This window comes from Rhinoraja longicauda, chromosome 13 (assembly GCF_053455715.1).
Source record: "Rhinoraja longicauda isolate Sanriku21f chromosome 13, sRhiLon1.1, whole genome shotgun sequence".
Taxonomy (NCBI): Eukaryota; Metazoa; Chordata; class Chondrichthyes; order Rajiformes; family Arhynchobatidae; genus Rhinoraja; species Rhinoraja longicauda.
The window spans coordinates 50,285,099-50,307,237 of record NC_135965.1 but is presented as its reverse complement, the minus strand read 5'-3'; the positions used below and the strand labels follow the sequence as shown (position 1 = coordinate 50,307,237).

Genomic DNA, 22,139 nt, shown 5'->3' with positions numbered 1-22,139 from the left:
GGACTCCCCTCGATCCCCAGCCTTCCAGACAAAACAATCCAAGGGCGGCCAGGTGGGACTAGTGTAGATGTGGATGGGAATGTGGGTCAGCATGGCCGGCTTGGGCCGAAGAGTCTGTTTCCACACTATTATGACTCAGTGACTCTAATCCAAGTCTGTCCAGACTCTCCCTCAAGCTGATGGATACCTGGTGTCGACAACCAGGGAGAGAGAACAGGTCACCAAGAAATCAGTGGTGGGCTAGGATTGATAGAATTACTCGGAGAGCCAGCATAGCATTGATGGGCCGAATCACCATTTCCTGGGTCACTATGAAATTTTCAGTTTAGAGATACAGTGCGGAAACAGGCCCTTCGGCCCACTGGGTCCGTGCCAACCAGTGATCCCCGCACACACGAGGGACAATTTTTACATTTACCAAGCCAATTAACCTACAAACCTGCACGTCTTTGGAGTGTGGGAGGAAACCGAAGATCTCAGAGAAAACTCACGGGGAGAACGTACAAACTCCGTACAGACAGCGCCCGTAGTCGGGATGGAACCCGGGTCTCCAATGTTGCATTCGCTGTAAGGCAGCAACTCTACCGCTGCGCCACCATGCCAAGATAGGATTGGAAGCACATTAGCGATCGAGCCCAGAAAAATAAATATCAGACTATAAATACATTATTTAAATTTTTTTTAAATTTAATGAGCATTTAGCTGCGTGCAGGTTATCCTCTAAAATTAATCGTGGTAATTGCTCTCAAAATCCCAGCAGGATGTTGATGCTCATAAACTGTCAACATTTAATTAGGGTCTATTTGCTTGAATAACAGTAATGCCATTTAACCACTCTTTAAAATAGATCTGTATTGACCCAGTATTAGATGTTAACAGTTCACTAAATTGAAGAAACTGTACTGCTTGTTGGTTTGAGTAGAAGTGATGCCTCGGGTAAGAACTTGATAGAATCTATCCTTATCCATGATAGTATTTATTCACAAACTGCTGGAGTAACTCAGCAGGTCAGGCAGCATCTCAGAGAGAAGGAATGGGTGACGTTTTGGAGGAGGTGGGGATAAGATTTAATAAGAACCTAAGTGGCAACTTTTTCATTCAGAGGGTGGTGGGTATGTGGAAGGAGATGCCAGAGGAAATAGTTAAGGCAGGTACTCTAACACCATTTAAAAGAGACTTGGACGGTACATGGATAGGAAAGGTTTGGAATGGGACTAGCATAAATGGGGCATCTTGGTTGGTATGAATGAGTTGGGCTGAAGGACCTGTTTCCATGGTGTATGACCCTATCATAGCAGTGTGTGTTCCTCCACTTTGTCAGTGTGTAGTTGCCACTTTGAGGCAAATTCAGCTGAATGTATTTCCCTCCCCGCTTGCAAAATGCCACATCTGAACGCGAGACCTTTTAAAACGAGTTGTTCAATTCGATGTTTCAACGAAATGCCTTGCGTCAGAGTATTAGTATTCAGAATTTACAGCACAAATTGGAAATTTGGACCCTGGTGTTTACTTGTTAATTCTCCTCTTACTGTGCTGTAATTATTGTATTAGGTAAAGCCGGCACTTATCATGAAACTTCCAATTAATTTCAAGAGACTTTGAATCTCATTGCAATCAGTGTGTGTACAGACATCTCTGGGTGTGAAGTGATGTACAATAATTTATCAATGTTAGTGACAGGGATTAGCTGCCACAGGTAGCAGTGGGACGTCCTCCAGGACATCTGTATTATAACAATTAATGAAGGGGAATAAATAACCTTGGATTGAAGCAGGTTGGGTCTGCAGTTTAATTTATAACCATTTTTAACGTTGAGCAAAGTTGAAGCAAATTTTATTAGATTAATTGGTTCATTAAATTGACATGTCAAACTGATGGTGAATAATGTTTCCTGAATATGACTGAACGAGAGACCATTGTCATCCAAGGATGACAATGTAGGGGCGGGTGTTCATTATAAAAGCTTTTTGCTGCTCCCTGCAGCTTAGCTTATGTAAAGATTTACTACACCTATTACTATGTGGAATTGTTGCATTATCTTTTTCAGCACCGGCTTTAGTCTAACTAAACTACTTGATTCGTTGTCGAAAAGGAATAGTTTAAAAACATTGTTAATAATGCATAAGAATCTATCTGAAACATTCCCCCCAAAAAATCAAACAAAATGCACGGCATTTAATCCAAAAAACATTATTTGGAGTCAATAATTCATGGCAGTGTCAGGTTTGCAAAATCATTACTCTTCAGCTGAAGCAGTGGGAGTAAAAAGCAGATGTTAGCTTCGGAAATTCAGAATCAGCGTTAACTTTAATGGCAGTTTGCGCTTTATGAATGAATTTGTAACTGCTTCAGTGAGGAAACATGTTTCATAAGATTAATTAATGATGTAAATCATTATCATTTGCACCAAAATTGTTCTGACATTGTTATGGTGCAGCTTTCAGCTACACTATTGCGCACACAGGTTACAGGTGTACAAGGCCTGGCTGAGGACACACCTGGAATACTCTGTGCTGGAAAGATCATGGCTGACCTATCTCTCCAGCATCTGTGTGTCAGAGGTTATGGGGAGAAGGCAGGAGAATGGGGTTAGGAGGGGGAGATAGATCAGCCATGATTGAATGGCAGTAGACTTGATGGGCTGAATGGCCTAATTCTACCACTCTTATGATCTGCGGTTTATAGACAATAGGTGCAGGAGGAGGCCATTCGGCCCTTCGAGCCAGCACCGCCATTCAATGTGATCAGGGCTGATCATTCTCAATCAGTACCCCGTTCCTGCCTTCTCCCCATACCCCCTGACTCCGCTATCCTTAAGAGCTCTATCTAGCTCTCTCTTGAATGCATTCAGAGAATTGGCCTCCACTGCCTTCTGAGGTTTCTCATTTCCGTATTGGAAATGTTCATTAGTTTTACTTAAATTAACATCTAACTGAAGTAATAAAGCAATTTAAAGTATTGATTGAATGCTGAGATTTGTGACTCATTCACCCTTAGCGTTTATGCTTTTACATCTTTATTTCAGTGGAAGGTTGGGTGGATTCTTTCTGGAACGGAAAATGTGAAGGTGCTTCCGGACAGTGCGAGAAGTCATGTTCACATCTTACCAAGATTAAAGATTTACAAAGGTAAAGCCACAGTTTAATCTCAACTCGCGATTGTGAGTTGGTTGTAGAGTATCTGCTGGGGATGTTGATGAAACATTATCTGATTGTGCTTCACAACATATCAGAGAAGGGTGAAAGTGTCGACGTCCCTCGACTCGTGCAAATCATAGTGTGCGTGGGTACATCTGGTAGTGCAAAAGAGAAAGGAAACAGAGTGCTGCAACTGCAGAGAAAGTGCAAATAAAATAATGCAAGGGCCGCAATGAGGTAGGTTGGAAGATGAGCAAGCCCCAGCTGATGGGAGGGATCGCTCGGTCGTCTGGTAACAACGGGGAAGCTGCTGCTCCTGAATCAGGCGGTACGTGCCTCCAAGCTTTTGTATCTTCTGCCCGAATGGAGAGGGACGATGATGGAATGATCTTCAGAGGTTTGAGCAGCCCTTGTAACAATGTCATGTGTTGGAAGTAGTTTTAAAACACTTTTCCAAACAGAAAATTTATGAAAAGCATTGAAAGATAGCCATCAGGCTATTAAACACTACAACCTCCAAATAAGCTCTGAACTACATAGACTTAGGGGCATTGGTTTGGTCTTTTTGCACTATTATAGTGTGTTTTTATGTGTGTGTGTGTATGTGTGTGATATATGTAAATATAAATACACACACACACATATATATATATATATATATAGTATAAGAAAATAATTGCAGATGCTGGTACAAATCGAAGGTATTTATTCACAAAATGCTGGAGTAACTCAGCAGGTCAGGCAGCATCTCAGGAGAGAAGGAATGGGTGACGTTTCGGGTCGAGACCCATCTTCAGTCTGAAGAAGGGTCTCGACCCGAAACGTCACCCATTCCTTCTCTCCTGTGATGCTGCCTGACCTGCTGACTTACTCCAGCATTTTGTGCATATATATATGTGTGTGTGTGTGTATGTATATATATATGTGTGTATGTGTATATATATGTGTGTGTGTTAGTATACATATATACACACACTGAACTTTATTTTTCTTGTTTACTGTATTGTTAACAGTACACTATGTTTACCTATTCTGTTGTGTTGCAAGTAATAATTTGATCGTTCTATCTGGGACATATGACAATAAAAAATTCTTGACTGTTGAAAGTTGAGATTATTCGGTGATAGAAAAAAAAAAAGGCCAGAATTAATTTGGTGATTATTAAAATAAAACTGGAATTCACAGCACAGAAGTACTGCCAATTCGGCATTAATATCCAAATAATCTGAAGGACTTGGGATTGTTTGTGAGTCTTCTAACGCTTTCTATTTCAAACTTCATTTTCGATTTTCTGAAAATGGGACCAAGGCACATTACTGTGGACTCCATCTGTTCAATTATGAAACATTATTGCAAGAAGATATTTTTAAACCCATAGGGACTGGTGAACAGAGTAATGTTATAAATCCTGGAATGGGAAAACTTTTCTATTGGCTCTAGAATAAACTACTAGCAGCTTCTTGTCATGAAGGGAAGTTACTTGAAATATGTGTAGGAAAGAACTGTAGATGCTGGTTTAAATCGAAGGTAGACATAAAATGCTGGAGTAACTCAGCGGGACAGGCAGCATCTCTGGAGAGAAGGAACGGGTGACGTTTCAGATCAAGACCCTTCTTCAGTTTTGACCCAAAACTTGACCCATTCCTTCTCTCCAGAGATGCTGCCTGTCCTGCTGAGTTATTCCAGCATTTTGTGTCTTACTTGAAATATGCTCGGGAGTACAGTGGCCAGGAATATATCGTGGATTTGAACTCTGAAACAGACTCATACTTTGAAAGTCTCTTACCTGCCTCGTGCTTTGATCTGTCACTATCATGATTTTGTTCACCATTTCTTAATTTTTATAGACAATGGGTGCAGGAGGAGGCCATTCGGCCCTTTGAGCCAGCACCGCCATTCACCATGATCATGGCTGATCATCCACAATCAGTACCCCGTTCCTGCCTTCTCTCAATATCCCTTGTCTCCGCTATCTTTAATAGCTCTGGTTTGGTGATGTATCTTAATGGTCATATTCAAGCTGGTTAAATTGAGGTGTTTTTAGTGCCGTTCTATTTCATTTCTTATATGATCATAATTTCTCAGAGCAGAATTAGGCCATTCGGCCCATCAAGTCCATACTGCCATTTAATTCATGGCTGATCCATCTCCCTCTCAACCCCATTTCTCCTGCCTTTGCCCCATAACCTCTGACACCCATTCTAATCAAATATATGTCAATTTCTGCCTTAAAAATATTAATTGACTGGCCTCCACAGCCTTCTGTGGCAATGAATTCCACATTCACCAACCTATATATATATATATATTGCAATGGATAATACAATTGCTGTCTTTGTTGTCTTTTTATAGTGTCACTCGAAGATTAGTTTGTCTTCTGGGATTCAGTATTATTTTTGTGGTGGCTCTGTCTAATCCACAGGTAAGTTAACAATGAAATCTAACCTATCCAATCCTTCCTTTTAAATTAAAGCCTCCATTGCAGACAACATCTTGGTAAATTCCTTCTGCCCTATTTCTAATGTTAGCACATCTTTGCTGTAGCGTGGTGCCCAGAACAGTACACCCCTTGGTGTGGTATCAATGGTACATTATTGCCATGTATACCCAAGTACAGTGCATTTATTTTTGCTGCAGAGAGTTCACTGACAAACCTAAGGTACATTAGGCACATACCAGGTACAAGAGTCGCTGTGTTTTATGTGCCTTCCTGTACTCTTAATGTCTGAAATCTGTTTGAAAAATGTTAGTCATTTGTAATATTGTGGAGTAAATTCTGGAGTATTGTGTGCTAATTTGGTCTCCTAATTTGAGGAAGGACATCCTTGCTATTGAGGGAGTGCAGCGTAGGTTCACGAGGTTAATCCCTGGGATGGAGGGACTGTCATATGAGGAAAGATTGGAACGACTAGGCTTGTATTCACTGGAGTTTAGAAGGATGCGAGGGGATCTTATAGAGACGTATAAAATCATAAAAGGACTAGACAAGCTAGATGCAGGTAAAATGTTCCCAATGTTGGGGGAGTCCAGAACCAGGGGCCACACAGTCTAAGAATAAAGGGGAGGCCATTTAAAACTGAGGTGAGAAGAAACTTTTTCACCCAGAGAGTTGTGAATTTGTGGAATTCTCTGCCACAGAGGGCAGTTGAGGCCGATTCACTGGGTTAATTTAAAAGAGAGTTAGATAGAGCTCGAGGGGCTAGCGGAATCAAGGGATATGGGGAGAAGGCAGGCACGGGTTACTGATTGTGGATGATCAGCCATGATCACAATGAATGGCTGTGCTGGCTGGAAGGGCCGAATGGCCTCCTTCTGCACCTATTTTCTATGCTTCTATAACTTGGCCATAACGGCTCATTGTCCTGGCGGCAGCGTTGGGTGGGAGTAGCAGGGGTGTCCTGGCCAGGCGATGTGTCGATATTATCCATCGCTGCTCCCTGCAGCTGTGACGTGCACATGCCATCCCTACTCCTGGACTCAGTTCCCTGACCGATTAAGGTAACCTTCTTCATTATCTACTACTCCATTATTGTGTGTGGTAAACAACCTTACCACTAAGTCTATGTACATTCTCATCCAAATCATTTACGGGTACACTGTGCAGCACAAAGGGTGTCACAGTGGTGCAGCAGGTTGACCTCTCCCTCACAGTGCCAGGGACCCGCGTTCAATCCTGACCTCAGACCGTGTGGAGCTTGCACATTCTCCCCGTTACAGCTTGGACAATAGGTGCAGGAGGAGGCCATTCGGCCCTTCGAGCCAGCACCGCCATTCAATGTGATCATGGCTGATCATTCTCAATCAGTACCCCGTTCCTGCCTTCTCCCCATACCCCCTGACTCCGCTATCCTTAAGAGCTCTATCTAGCTCTCTCTTGAATGCATTCAGAGAATTGGCCTCCACTGCCTTCTGAGGCAGAGAATTCCACGTCATAGATTCACAACTCTCTGACTGAAAAAGTTTTTTTCTCATCTCAGTTCTAAATGGCCTACCGCTTATTCTTAAACTGTGGCCCCTTGTTCTGGACTCCTCCAACATTGGGAACATGTTTCCTGCCTCTAACGTGTCCAACCCCTTAATAATCTTATACGTTTCGATAAGATCCCCTCTCATCCTTCTAAATTCCAGTGTATACAAGCCTAGTCGCTCCAGTCTTTCAACATATGATAGTCCTGCCATTCCGGGAAGCTTGGGTTTCCTCCGGGTGCTCCGGTTTCCACCCACATCCCAAAGACGTGTGGGTTTGTAGGTTGGTTGGCCCTCTGTAAGTTGCCCCTAGATTGCAGGGTGGGGATGTGAAAGTGGGATAACATGGAACTAGTGTGACGGGGTGATCGATGGTCAGCGTGGGCTCGGTGGGCCGATTTCCATGCTTTATCTCTAAACTAAACAATGGTACAACAAAGTATGTGGTGTTTGAATATATCATCTTTGTTGTTGGTTTCCACAGGGATTTGTCATTGTGCTTGACAAAGTGGCCTCATTTGCTTTGAATCTTAAAGCTGGTCTATTCATTTTTCTAATGGTGCGTAAGGCCCACTCAGAGCCCTACAAGTAAGTACATGAATGTTGAGTTCATTCATACAGATTGAAACATATTGTAGTTTATTCATTTTTAATCGAACATTAACATTGTTATAATGTTGTAAGTTATCAATTAGACAGATACATGGATAGGAACGGTTTAGAGGGAGATCGGACCAAACACAGGCAAATGTGTAGGAAGGAACTGCAGACGCTGGTTTACAATGAAGATGGGCACAAAATGCTGGAGTAACTCAGCAGGTCAGGCAGCATCTCTGGCGAAAAGAAATAGGTGACGTTCCAGGTTGAAAACCTTCAGTCTGAAGGAGATCCTCGACCCGAAAAGTCATAGATTCTTTTTCTCCAGAGATGTTGCCTGACCTGCTGAGTTACCCAAGCATTTTGTGTCTATCTCCTGGGCAAAGGGACTAGTTTACACGTGGCATCTTGGCCGGCATGAATGAGTTGGGCTGAAGTTCCCATGTTGTATGACTCTGCAAGTTGAAGCATTAATATTATTTCTCCAAAACTGAGATGAGGAAAACATTTTTCAGTCAGAGAGTTGTGAATCTGTGGAATTCTCTGCCTCAGAAGGCAGTGGAGGCCAATTCTCTGAATGCATTCAAGAGAGAGCTAGATAGAACTCTTAAGGATAGCGGAGTCAGGGGTTATGGGGAGAAGGCAGGAACGGGGTACTGATTGAGAATGATCAGTCATGATCACATTGAATGGCGGTGCTGGCTTGAAGGGCTGAATGGCCTCCTCCTGCACCTATTGTCTTGTCTAAAACCAATAAGAATCAAAGCCTTGTCAGAATTGGACCAGTCAATGGTAATACTGCACGAGTTTATTTATTTTAGAGAGAGCCAGGGAATAGTTTGTTACAGGTGACAGTCCATGTAATGTAGAATGTGTATCTTCTGCCAGATGATTTGGAACTGTTAACCACCTACATTACTTTTCTAGACATATAACAGTGCCTTTGCCTGCGAGCCGAAGGATCTTGATGTTACACTGGCTGCTGCCAGTGTATTTCCTGTTTGCTGTGGCATACGACATTTGTCAGTCATTGACTTTGCTCGCAGCTGGGTGGCATCCGATGCATTTGTTGTCAAGGAACGACACAGTGTGATACACCGACCAATGCCTGAAAATGGAAAAGTATACATTAGCTTTGGGTGTGTAGGAAGGAACTGCAGATGCTGGTTTAAACCGAAGATAGACACAAAATGCTGGAGTAACTCAAGGAATGGTGACGTTTCGGGTCTCGACCCTTCTTCAGATTAGTCTGAAGGGTCTCGACCCAAAACGTCACCTATTCCTTTTCCCCCAGAAATGCTGCCTGTCCCGCTGAGTTACCCCAGCTTTTTGCATCTATCATTAGCTTTCTGGCAATTTGCTTTGAATATTGTCTTCACTGCATTATTTACAATTGATTGTAAAGGACAATTTGCTTTATTTATAATCTGTAAAATTACAATTAGATTTAGATTTAGAGATACAGCGCGGAAACAGGCCCTTCGGCCCACCGAGTCCGCGCCGCCCAGAGATCCCCGCACACTAACACTATCCTACACACACTAGGGACAATTTTTACATTTACCCAGTCAATTAACCTGCAAACCTGCACGCCTTTGGAGTGTGGGAGGAAACCGAAGATCTCGGAGAAAACCCACGCAGGTCACGGGGAGAACGTACAAACTCCGTACAGACGGCGCCCATAGTCGGGATCGAACCCGAGTCTCCGGCGCTGCATTCGCTGTAAGGCAGCAACTCCATTTGCGCCACTGTGCCGGAATATTACTGGTATTACAACATTCCAGCCTCTTTGAGGAAAATGTCAGATTTTAAAGCAGCTTTCATTCAGGGAAGAATGATTTCCTGAAGCCTGAAACATGAATGTTATTTAAGTTAAACGCTAGAACTAAGCTGTAAAATAGCTCACCGCAACGTCTTGCTACACTCACTCCAAACCACTCCCTCCAGCCACAAGAGATGTAACACCTGCCCATGTACTTTCTCCCTCGCTGCCATCCAGGGACCCCAACATCTTGCCAGATGAGACATAGGTTTGCATGCATCTCCTCCACTGGATCCAGTGCCTGACCCACTGAGTTACCTAATAAAGCCATTAATTCTTAGATAACAATATAGGATGTAGTCGGAGACAGGAAGACTAGTAGGCATTTTGTGTCTACCTTCGATTTAAACCAGCATCTGCAGTTTTGTTTTCCTACAGTCAAGTACAAATCAGCACTCACCAGATTAACTCCATTCATTTTTCCTCCTTTTCATTAGTTTTACACCTGATAAAGTGATTTACAAAGTTAAAGTTAAATGACTGGAGCATTGAAAAGTATAATTTCACCGTAAGATTGTGCGTAGCAGTATCTTGGACAGCTGAACTTACCTCTTGTCGAAGTCTTATTTAAGTGTGGGAAAACATTATACAGTAAAACTCCAATAATCTGCTAGACACTGTTGGGAAATCAGGGTACATCATCCATTTCATTATACAAGTGGACATCTCAAAAGTGAATTAAAAGTATAACTTAATTTTTAATTATGTATTACTGTAATACTTCATTTTAATGCAGCCTTAATAATGTATTATTATGGTATTACTTAATAATATATTATTAAGTATTACCTAACTTAATAATATGGTATCAATAGGAGTAACACTCTGCCTGTTTTATGTAATTGAGAGTCCAGTTCTTTATCACAGCATGCCTTTCCTTAAAATATTTGGTTAAATGCAGATTTTTTTGTATGATGTTTCCTTATTATTTATGGGACGATTAAATAATTAATTGTGCACAAGAGATGGATCTAAAATTTGACTGTTATCCAATACATTGTATACTGTACACTTACTGAATGACATTTTGTTTCTCAGCTATCTCAAGAACTCATTACTTGTCCAATGAAAAGCATTGTGATACTGAATTAATGTCAACGGTTTATCAATGCAACAATATTGCATTATTTGTGTTAAGTTTAAAAATGCACTATTTATTATAAATTAATGGCTGCAAACAAAGAATATTTTAACACAAGAATATGTGTGATGATTGGTATTTTGGAAATTGTTGACCTGCTGTGTATCAGGTATTGTGACCGACCGATGACTTTCATTCTGTCTCCTGGCACCATCTGCAAGTTCTTGGTTGATCTGATTAATGATTCCATCTCCTTAAATTCATAACTCTCTCCAACTATGACAACTGCACACTGATCACTGTTATAACCCTGTCTGAAGAAAGGTCTCGACCCAAAACGTCACCCATTCCTTCTCTCCAGAGATGCTGCCTGACCCGCTGAGTTACTCCAGCATTTTGTGTCTACCTTCCATTTAAACCAGCATCTGCAGCTTTTTTTTCCTACACTGTTATAACTCTGTTCCGTTGACTGGATATTAGATGAACCCAACAGCCATCATCATTAAAAAAGCATCACAATACTTTGCTGAATTCCTATTTAAAAGTATTAATTCCAAGGCCAACCTTTATAGACAATAGACAATTGTCTATAAAGGTTGGCCTTGGAATTAATACTTTTAAATAGGAATTCAGCAAAGTATTGTGATGCTTTTTTAATGATGATGGCTGTTGGGTTCATCTAATATCCAGTCAACGGAGCAGAGTTATAACAGCACCCCCTCTAAAATAGCACCCCCTCTAAAACAACACTTAGGAACCTTGCTGCTGCAACCTGAATGTTAAGCAGAATTATGATCGGGGCCGTGGATAGATTTTGGAAGAGTGGAGGCTATTTCTGGATTACAGTCATTGAATTTACAGCTTCCTGAGATTTGCCTGGTAACCATACATTTTGATCCAAGGCCTCCAAGACCCACAACACATCCAATTTGCTCATCTCTCCTGTGAGTTTAAGCAAAGTCATGGTTCTCTAACCAGGTGATGAGCACGTATGGAATTGGTACCGTGTTGTTCTGTGTACATAGCACATCGCCACATCTAATTTAAACGCAAGGCACATGGTGACAAGGAGCTTACAGCCTCCGAAGAACTACAACATACACAATTTGGAAAAAGCTGGAGATTAAAATGGTTGGTATTAGTGTATGTAATAAACCTCACCAAATTGGAAGATACTGGTCACAGCTGAAGAGACGGAGAACCAAAAAAATGACAACTTTACCTTAAATTCTGTGCCGATGCTTTGTTTTTGAAAGTTGAGAAACTGGGTAGGTTATTATAAATCCTTGAGAAAGTCACTGAAGCCAGGATCCCCCTTACATATCAGAAGTTCAATGCATTTTGTACATTACGCTGCAGTGTCAATAAACTGCTGAAGGGTTGTTGGATCAGAGAGCAGCAAACAAATCAGAGAAACAAACAAAAATAATTAGGAAAACTCCAGCTGATGCTGAAACTTGTTGGTTTTGAGAGGACGACAAATTACCACGGGAAGAGTTTTTCAAAACTCTTTAGATTCTGCATTAGTGATAATTTTTCAAAATTCTTTAGATTCTGGAGTAGTTCCTGAGGATTGGAGGGTAGCTAATGTAACCCCACTTTTCAAAAAGGGAGGGAGAGAGAAAACGGGGAATTACAGACCAGTTAGTCTAACATCGGTAGTGGGGAAAATGCTAGAGTCAGTTATTAAAGATGGGATAGCAGCACATTTGAAAAGTGGTGAAATCATTGGACAAAGTCAGCATGGATTTATGAAAGGTAAATCATGTCTGACGAATCTTATAGAATTTTTTGAGGATGTAACTAGTAGAGTGGATAAGGGAGAACCAGTGGATGTGTTATATCTGGACTTCCAGAAGGCTTTCAACAAGGTCCCACATAAGAGATTAGTATGCAAACCTAAAGCACACGGTATTGTGGGTTCAGTATTGATGTGGATAGAGAACTGGCTGGCAGACAGGAAGCAAAGAGTAGGAATAAACGGGTCCTTTTCAGAATGGCAGGCAGTGACTAGTGGGGTACCGCAAGGCTCAGTGCTGGGACCCCAGCTATTTACAATATATATTAATGATTTGGACGAGGAAATTGAATGCAACATCTCCAAGTTTGCGGATGACACGAAGCTGGGTGGCAGTGTTAGCTGCGAGGAGGATGCTAGGAGGCTGCAGAGTGACTTGGATAGATTAGGCGAGTGGGCAAATGCATGGCAGATGCAGTATAATGCGGATAAATGTGAGGTTATCCACTTTGGTGGCAAGAACAGGAAAGCAGAGTATTACCTGAATGGTGAACGATTAGGAGAAGGGGAGATGCAACGAGACCTGGGTGTCGTGGTGCACCAGTCATTGAAAGCAAGCGTGCAGGTGCAGCAGGCAGTGAAGAAAGCGAATGGTATGTTGGCATTCATAGCGAGGGGATTTGAATATAGGAGCAGGGAGGTTCTGCTGCAGTTGTACAGGGCATTGGTGAGACCACACCTGGAGTATTGCGTACAGTTTTGGTCTCCTAATCTGAGGAAAGACATTCTTGCCATAGAGGGAGTACAGAGAAGGTTCACCAGATTGATTCCTGGGATGGCAGGACTTTCATATGAAGAAAGACTGGATAGACTCGGCTTGTACTCGCTGGAATTTAGAAGATTGAGGGGGGATCTTATAGAAACTTACAAAATTCTTAAGGGGTTGGACAGGCTAGATGCAGGAAGATTGTTCCCGATGTTGGGGAAATCCAGAACAAGGGGTCACAGTTTAAGGATAAGGGGGAAGTCTTTTAGGACCGAGATGAGAAAGTTTTTTTTCACACAGAGTGGTGAATCTGTGGAATTCTCTGCCACAGAAGGTAGCTGAGGCCAGTTCATTGGCTATATTTAAGAGGGAGTTAGATGTGGCCCTTGTGGCTAAAGGGATCAGGGGGTATGGAGAGAAGGCAGGTACGGGATACTGAGTTGGATGATCAGCCATGATCATATTGAGTGGCGGTGCAGGCTCGAAGGGCCGAATGGCCTACTCCTGCACCTATTTTCTATGTTTCTAAGAAGGTGCAGCGTTTGAACTAAATCAATGGCATCATTATGGAGGCTGGATCCGCCCACAATTCAGATAATAGATCAATGGGCGGAGGTAGATACTGAAGTTCACAGCAACATGGGTGGCAAACCAACCGATTCCATCACAGTAACCAAATGTTTATGATGTACAAGCGACTCAAATCATTGCCAAAAGTACGCGGCGTAAGAAGCTGACTTCCATTGCAATATTCACAAAATGCTGGAGTAACTCAGCAGGTCAGGCAGCATCTCAGGAGAGAAGGAATGGGTGATGTTTCGGGTCGAGACCCTTCTTCAGACTGATGTCAGGGGGGCGGGACAAGGGAAGGATATAGGTGGAGACAGGAAGATGGAGGGAGATCTGGGAAGGAGGAGGGGAAGAGAGGGACAGAGGAACTATCTAAAGTTGGAGAAATCGATGTTCATACCACTGGGCTGCAAGCTGCCCAGGCGAAATATGAGGTGCTGTTCCTCCAATTTCCGGTGGGCCTCACTATGGCACTGGAGGAGGCCCATGACAGAAAGGTCAGACTGGGAATGGGAGGGGGAGTTGAAGTACCAATATTAACTTGTTAGCTGTAAACATTTAACTATCCTTGATCATCATGATTAACCTATCCACTACTGATAACAATGTCTACCCCGAATTAACAATTAATGTTACGTTATTTCCAGTTCTATAATTAGCATACAAAAGTTGTGGCTAGAGTACCAAGCAGCTACATTTTAATACGTTACAGAACACCAATTTTGTAGAACGATGCACTCTACATGAATATCCTATAGACATTTATTCCTTCAGTCATTATTACATCTCTGTAATTGGCAACATCTCTATTGTTCAGAATATTTCCATCCAATTTAGCACTCTGCGCCTCAGACATCACAATATGGATGAATATAATGCAGCTTGGTAGTTAAGAGGCAAGGTTAGCTGTTGTCAAAGTGGAAGACATGGGAAAACTTGGAGACAGGACAGTGGGTAATCAATTTTATCAAGGTGGCACGACCTCTTGGTTATGAAAGGCATAGACATCATCATCTTATAACAAAATGAGGCAAGCACACACAGCAATCCAGGCTCGCAGATCATTAAGCAACAGGGGAACAGATCGTTAAAAGCAACGCAGCAAACAAAATTCTGCAAATGCATCAGAGGTCAGACAACATAAGGCTGCAGGGTGACTTGGACAGGTTGTGTGAGTGGGCGGATACATGGCAGATGCAGTTTAATGTAGATAAGTGTGAGGTTATTCACTTTGGAAGTAAGAATAGAAAGGCAGATTATTATCTGAATGGTGTCAAGTTAGGAAGGGGGGATGTTCAACGAGATCTGGGTGTCCTAGTGCATCAGTCAATGAAAGGAAGCATGCAGGTACAGCAGGCAGTGAAGAAAGCCAATGGAATGTTGGCCTTCATAACAAGAGGAGTTGAGTATAAGAGCAAAGAGGTCCTTCTACAGTTGTACCGGGCCCTGGTGAGACCGCACCTGGAGTACTGTGTGCAGTTTTGGTCTCCAAATTTGAGGAAGGATATTCTTGCTATTGAGGGCGTGCAGCGTAGGTTCACTAGGTTAATTCCCGGAATGGCGGGACTGTCGTATGTTGAAAGGCTGGAGCAATTAGGCTTGTATACACTGGAATTTAGAAGGATGAGGGGGGATCTTATTGAAACATATAAGATAATTAGGGGATTGGACACATTAGAGGCAGGAAACATGTTCCCAATGTTGGGGGAGTCCAGAACAAGGGGCCACAGTTTAAGAATAAGGGGTAGGCCATTTAGAACGGAGATGAGGAAGAACTTTTTCAGTCAGAGAGTGGTGAAGGTGTGGAATTCTCTGCCTCAGAAGGCAGTGGAGGCCAGTTCGTTGGATGCTTTCAAGAGAGAGCTGGATAGAGCTCTTAAGGATAGTGAAGTGAGGGGGTATGGGGAGAAGGCAGGAACGGGGTACTGATTGAGAGTGATCAGCCATGATCGCATTGAATGGCGGTGCTGGCTCAAAGGGCTGAATGGCCTACTCCTGCACCTATTGTCTATTGTCTATTGACTCTCGAAGCAGAGACCAAAATTATACAAAACATTTACCAAATAAAGTTATTTCTAAAGTAAGGTTGATACAATTTAGGTAAGACTTTCTTCACTCAGTATTCCAACACTTGCAATGAACTCAATCCACTATTAATGGATAGGACCAGTTTGGAGGGATAGGGGCAGGCAGGTGAGACGTGAGTAGCTGGGACATGTGGGCAGGTATGGGCAAGTTGGGCCGAATGGGGCTGTTACCACACTAACTCTATAAAGTGAGGGTAGAAACAATAGGTAACAAGGTGAAAAGTAAAAGTGGCAGGCAGACAAATCCAGGGCAAAGATCAAAAAGGGCCACTTTGCAATATAATTGTATAAGGGGCAAGAGTGTTATAAAAACAAGCCTGAAGGCGTTGTGTCTCAATGCATGGAGTATTCGGAATAAGGCGGATGAATTAAATGTGGAGATAGTTATTAATGATTATGATATTAATGATTATGATTACGGAGACATGGCTCCAGGGTGACCAAGGCTGGGAGCTGAACATCCAGGGATATTCTATATTCAGGCAGAATAGACAGAAAGGAAAAGGTGGTGGGGTAGCGTTGCTGGTTAGAGAGGAGATTAACGCAATGGAAAGGAAGGACATTAGCTCGGAGGATGTGGAATCGATATGGGTAGAGCTGCGAAACACTAAGGGGCAGAAAACGCTAGTGGGAGTTGTGTACAGGCCACCTAACAGCAGTAGTGAGGTTGGGGATGGCATCAAGCAGGAAATTAGAAATGCATGCACCAAAGGTGCAGCAGTTATAATGGGTGACTTCAATCTACATAGATTGGGTGAACCAAACTGGCAGGGGTGCTGAGGAAGAGGATTTCTTGGAATGTTTGAGAGATGGTTTTCTAAACCAACATGTCGAGGAACCAACGAGAGAGCAGGCCATTCTAGACTGGGTATTGAGTAATGAGGAAGGGTTAGTTAGCAGTCTCGTTGTGCCAGGCCCCTTGGGCAAGAGTGATCATAATATGGTAGAGTTCTTCATTAGGATGGAGAGTGACAAAGTCAATACAGAAACAAGTGTTCTGAACTTAAAGAAAGGTAACTTTGAGGGTATGAGGCATGAATTGTCCAAGATAGACTGGCAATTGATGCTGAAAGGGTTGACGGTGGACATGCAATGGAAGGGATTTAAAGGTCGCATGGATGAACTACAGCAAGTGTTCATCCCAGTTTGGCAAAAGAACAAACCAGGAAAGGTAGTGCATCCATGGCTAATAAGGGAAATCATGGATAGTATTAAAACAAAAGATGAAGCATACAGATTAGCCAGAAAAAGTAGCATACCAGAGGACTGGGAGAAATTCAGAGTCCAGCAGAGGAGGACAAAGGGCTTAATTAGGAAAGGGAAAATAGATTATGAGGGGAAAACTGGCAAGGAACATAAAAACTGACTGCAAAAGCCTTTCTAGATATGTGAAGAGAAAAAGATTAGTTAAGACAAATGTAGGTCCCTTGCAGTCGGAAACATGTGAATTGATCATAGGGAACAAGGAGATGGCAGACCAATTGAACAAATACTTTGGTTCTGTCTTCACTAAGGAAGACATAAACAGTCTGCCGGTAATAGCGGGGGACCGGGGGTCTAATGAGATGGAGGAACTGAAGGAAATCTAGGTTAGTCGGGAAGTGGTGTTAGGTAAATTAAATGGATTAAAGGCAGATAAATCCCCAGGGCCAGATAGGCTGCATCCCAGAGTGCTTAAGGAAGTAGCCTCAGAAATAGTGAATGCATTAGTGATAATTTTTCAAAACTCTTTAGATTCTGGAGTAGTTCCTGAGGACTGGAGGGTAGCTAATGTAACCCCACTTTTTAAAAAGGGAGGGAGAGAGAAAACGGGGAATTATAGACCAGTTAGCCTAACATCGGTAGTGGGGAAAATGCTAGAGTCAGTTATTAAAGATGTGATAGCATCACATTTGGAAAGTGGTGAAATCATCGGACAAAGTCAGCATGGATTTACAAAAGGCAAATCATGTCTGACGAATCTTATAGAATTTTTCGAGGATGTAACTACTAAAGTGGATAAGGGAGAACCAGTCGATGTGTTGTATCTGGACTTTCAGAAGGCCTTCGACAAGGTCCCACATAGGAGATTGGTGTACAAACTTAAAGCACACGGTATTGAGGGTTCAGTGTTGAGGTGGATAGAAAATTGGTTGGCGGACAGGAAGCAAAGAGTAGGAATAAACGGGTCCTTTTCGGAATGGCAGGCAGTGACTAGTGGGGTACCGCAAGGCTCAGTGCTGGGACCCCAGTTATTTACAGTGTATATTAATGATTTGGACGAGGGAATTGAATGCAACATCTCTAAGTTTGCGGATGACACGAAGCTGGGTGGCAGTGTTAGCTGCGAGGAGGATGCTAGGAGGCTGCAGAGTGACTTGGATAGATTAGGCGAGTGGGCAAATGCATGGCAGATGCAATATAATGTGGATAAATATGATGTTATCCACTTTGGCGGCAAGAACAGGAAAGCAGAGTATTACCTGAATGGTGACCAATTAGGAGAAGGGGAGATGCAACGTGACCTGGGTGTCATGGTACACCAGTCATTGAAAGCAAGCGTACGGGTGCAGCAGGCAGTGAAGAAAGCGAATGGTATGTTGGCATTCATAGCAAGAGGATTTGAGTATAGGAGCAGGGAGGTTCTACTGCAGTTGTACAGGGCATTGGTGAGACCGCACCTGGAGTATTGTGTGCAGTTTTGGTCTCCTAATCTGAGGAAAGACGTTCTTGCCTTAGAGGGAGTACAGAGAAGGTTCACCAGATTGATCCCTGGGATGGCGGGACTTTCATATGAAGAAAGACTGGATAGACTAGGCTTGTACTCGCTGGAATTTAGAAGACTGAGGGGGGATCTTATAGAAACATATAAAATTCTTAAGGGGTTGGAGAGGCTAGATGCGGGAAGATTGTTCCCGATGTTGGGGGAGTCCAGAACCAGGGGTCACAGCTTAGGCATAAGGGGGAAGTCTTTTAGGACCGAGATGGGAAAACATTTCTTCACACAGAGAGTGGTGAGTCTGTGGAATTCTCTGCCACAGAAGGTAGTTGAGGCCAGTTCATTGACTATATTTAAGAGGGAGTTAGATGTGGCCCTTGTGGCTAAAGGGATCAGGGGGTATGGAGAGAAGGCAGGTACAGGTTACTGAGCTGGATGTTCAGCCATGATCATATTGAATGGCGGTGCAGGCTCAAAGGGCCGAATGGCCTACTCCTGCACCTATTTTCTATGTTTCTAATATGCTTATTGATTGTTGCACCCAGATTTTGCTTTGGGTGTCTCGTGAACAGGTACATTAGTGGGCGAGCAGGGACTTGCATCCGTGCTGAATGTCTCATTGACTGTTAATAATGCATGCAAAGAAAATATGGTTCAGAGAATCCTCTTTTGCAAAATCAAAAAGTAAGAAATTGGGACTGAAAGTTTAAAAAAAAGAATACACAGAGAGTCAGGAAGCAACCGCAGAGAGAAAATGAGTCAACCCCTTAGGGCCAATCATTTACTATCACTGAACTAGTACCGAGACCATATTTTTTGCGCAACTTCAATTCTGAGAAACTGATTGAATCAAACATAACTAGGTTTTCAGAAGGCATTTAAAATAAAGGGGTGAAAATTGACTGATGCAATGAATGAAAAGTAGCTGAAAGCTGACCAATAAACTAAAATCAAAGTGTGTGTGTGTGTGTGTGTGTGTTTGATCTGTGGGAAGTGCTGGGTGGGAAAACAGATCAGGGGATAAGTAATTTCATTATTCAAGGACCCTTTTGGTGTCGTCTGGTGTTAACACTTTAGTGACAATGTTACAAATCCTGCTGGGCTAAAACTCAAGGAATCAAATGCAGAAAAATTGCTTGTCATCAGAAATGATTTTTAAAATAAGACAATGCATTTGTGATCATAAACAACGAAAGACAAATACTTGTGATTATTCATCTTGCGGTAAAATAATACAATTATCACTTCTACAGGCAATGAAGATATCCAACAGCAAGTGGGCATTTGAACATTTTAAACTAAATATTGAGACTTCTTATGCACAAATGTAGCATGAAAGTCTAAGAATAAATGCCAACAAACATTATAGTTTGTTTTAAATATCAATTGAGCTAAATACAGGTCAATAGACAATAGGTGCAGGAGAAGGCCATTCGGTCCTTCAAGCCAGCACCACCATTCAATGTGATCATGGCTGATCATTCTCAATCAGTACCCCGTTCCTGCCTTCTCCCCATACCCCCTGACTCCGCTATCCTTAAGAGCTCTATCTAGCTCTCTCTTGAATGCATTCAGAGAATTGGCCTCCACTGCCTTCTGAGGCAGAGACTTCCACAGATTTACAACTCTCTGACTGAAAATGTTTTTCCTCGTCTCCGTTCTAAATGGCCTACCCCTTATTCTTAAACTGTGGCCCCTGGTTCTGGCACAACACTGAATTTCCAGCACCCTTGGTTCCAGAGGCTTTCTGGATTATCCGATTTGGCCGGAGGTCAGAGAGGACAAGAGAGGTCACAGAGATACCGGCCGGCAAAGTCGGCCTCGGACGGCTGTGGGAACGGATCTGCTGGTTGTGTTTGGGCCAGAGTTCCAGAGCCCCAGCCACAGTGGAAGTCCCCATGAGGTTGCGATTGGCTGCCTCACTCGGCCTGGGCGCTACATTATCGGGGGTACTTCCAGGGGGGAGGGGAATCACTATCGTGATTTTGTCTGGATTAAAGGAGCTGGATCACCAGTTGTCGGAAAATCGGTGGTGGACCTGTAATAACTTGGACCAGTACAAGAATGCACTACAATAGGTCGGAAATTGTGAACTCTTTCAAATAATCACAAGTGTGCAGGCTTGAGTCATGAATCAGATATACTCCACTGGTTGGATTCCCCGACTTAGGCAAGACATAAAATTTTAAATGTTCACGATTAACACACCTCTCTATTGCTTCAATTACTGTAATTAGATTGTGCCCATTAAAATTATAATTGTTGCTTTACATCCAAACTCTGTCTCCAAGTGGTGTAAATTCCAATAGCTGTATCATGTATAACAACTAATTAAATGAGTACAATCTTTCTGTTGGTACATATATCGTTTAGAAAGTGGTGAGGTAAATAACCCAATAGGTGTTAAAGCAATTTACTACAGGTGGGATGAATCTACCTATAAATGCTAAAAATGCTCTGCAGGAACTTTCATTGTTCCGGCATGGCAGCTCCATGCCAGTGTCCCAAGGTGGCGCAGCGGTAGAATCGTTGCCTTACTGCGCTCACAGTGCCAGAGACACAGGTTCAATCCCGACTACGGGTGCTGTCTCTGTACGGAGTTTGTACGTTCTCCCCGTGACCGTGTGGGTTTTCTCCGAGATCTTCGGTTTCCTCCCACACTCCAAAGACGTACAGGTTTGTATGTTAATTGGCTTGGTATAAATGTAAATTGTCCTAGTGTGTGTACGATAGTGTTAATGTGCAGGGATCGCTGGACTCGGTTCAATCTCTAAACTAAACTAAGTTGAGAGCTGCCACATCTTTGCTATTACAGATTGAACATAGAAAATAGGTGCAGGAGGAGGACATTCGGCCCTTCGAGCCTGCACCGCCAATCATTGTAATCATGGCTGATCATCCCCAATCAATACCCCCTGCCTGCCTTTTCCCCATATCCCTTGATTCCACTAGCCCCTAGAGCTCTCTCTTAAATCCATCCAGTGATTTGGCCTCCACTGCCCTCTGTGGCAGAGAATTCCACAAATTCACAACTCTCTGGGTGAAAAAGTTTTTTCTCACCTCAGTTTTAAATGGCCTCCCCTTTATTCTAAGACTGTTACCCCTGGTTCTGGACTCGCCCAACATTGGAAACATTTTTCCTGCATCTAGCTTGTCCAGTCCTTTTATAATTTTATATGTTTCTTTAAGATCCCCTCTCATCCTTCTAAACTCCAGTGAATACAAGCCTAGTCATTCCAATCTTTCCTCGTATGTCAGTCCCGCCATCCCAGTGATCAATCTCGTGAACCTACGCTGCACTGCCTCAATTACAAGCATGTCCTTCCTCAAATTAGGAGACCAAAACTGTACACAATACTCCAGATGTGGTCTTACCAGGGCCCTATACAACTGCAGAAGAACCTCTTTACTAATTACTGAAATTCTCTTGTGATGAAGGCCAACATTCCATTAGCCTTCTTCACTGCCTGCTGTACCTGCACGCCAACTTTCAGTGACTGGTGTACAAGGACACCCAGGTCTCGCTGCACCTTCCCCTGACCTAACCTAACTCTATTGAGATAATAATTTGCCTCCTTGTTTCTGCCGCCAAAGTGGATACCCACACATTTATCTATATTATACTGCATCTGCCACGCATCTGCCCACTCACTCAACCTGTCCAGGTCACCCTGCAA

General features: G+C 42.9%; 1 protein-coding gene across 2 annotated transcripts in view; it reads left to right on the top strand.

Annotated features, from left to right (window-relative positions):
• The window catches only part of LOC144599310 (uncharacterized), a 157,492-nt gene extending 146,852 nt beyond the window's left edge, over nucleotides 1-10,640 (top strand). For both annotated transcript variants that reach the window (XM_078410099.1, XM_078410098.1), the window contains exons 15-18: nucleotides 3,026-3,128; nucleotides 5,490-5,559; nucleotides 7,588-7,691; nucleotides 8,628-10,640. In XM_078410099.1, the coding sequence (XP_078266225.1) occupies nucleotides 3,026-3,128; nucleotides 5,490-5,559; nucleotides 7,588-7,691; nucleotides 8,628-8,793 (443 nt within the window). In that variant the 3' untranslated portion in view covers nucleotides 8,794-10,640. The remainder of the gene's footprint in view (nucleotides 1-3,025; nucleotides 3,129-5,489; nucleotides 5,560-7,587; nucleotides 7,692-8,627) is intronic.
• Nucleotides 10,641-22,139: the final 11,499 nt, after the last annotated feature.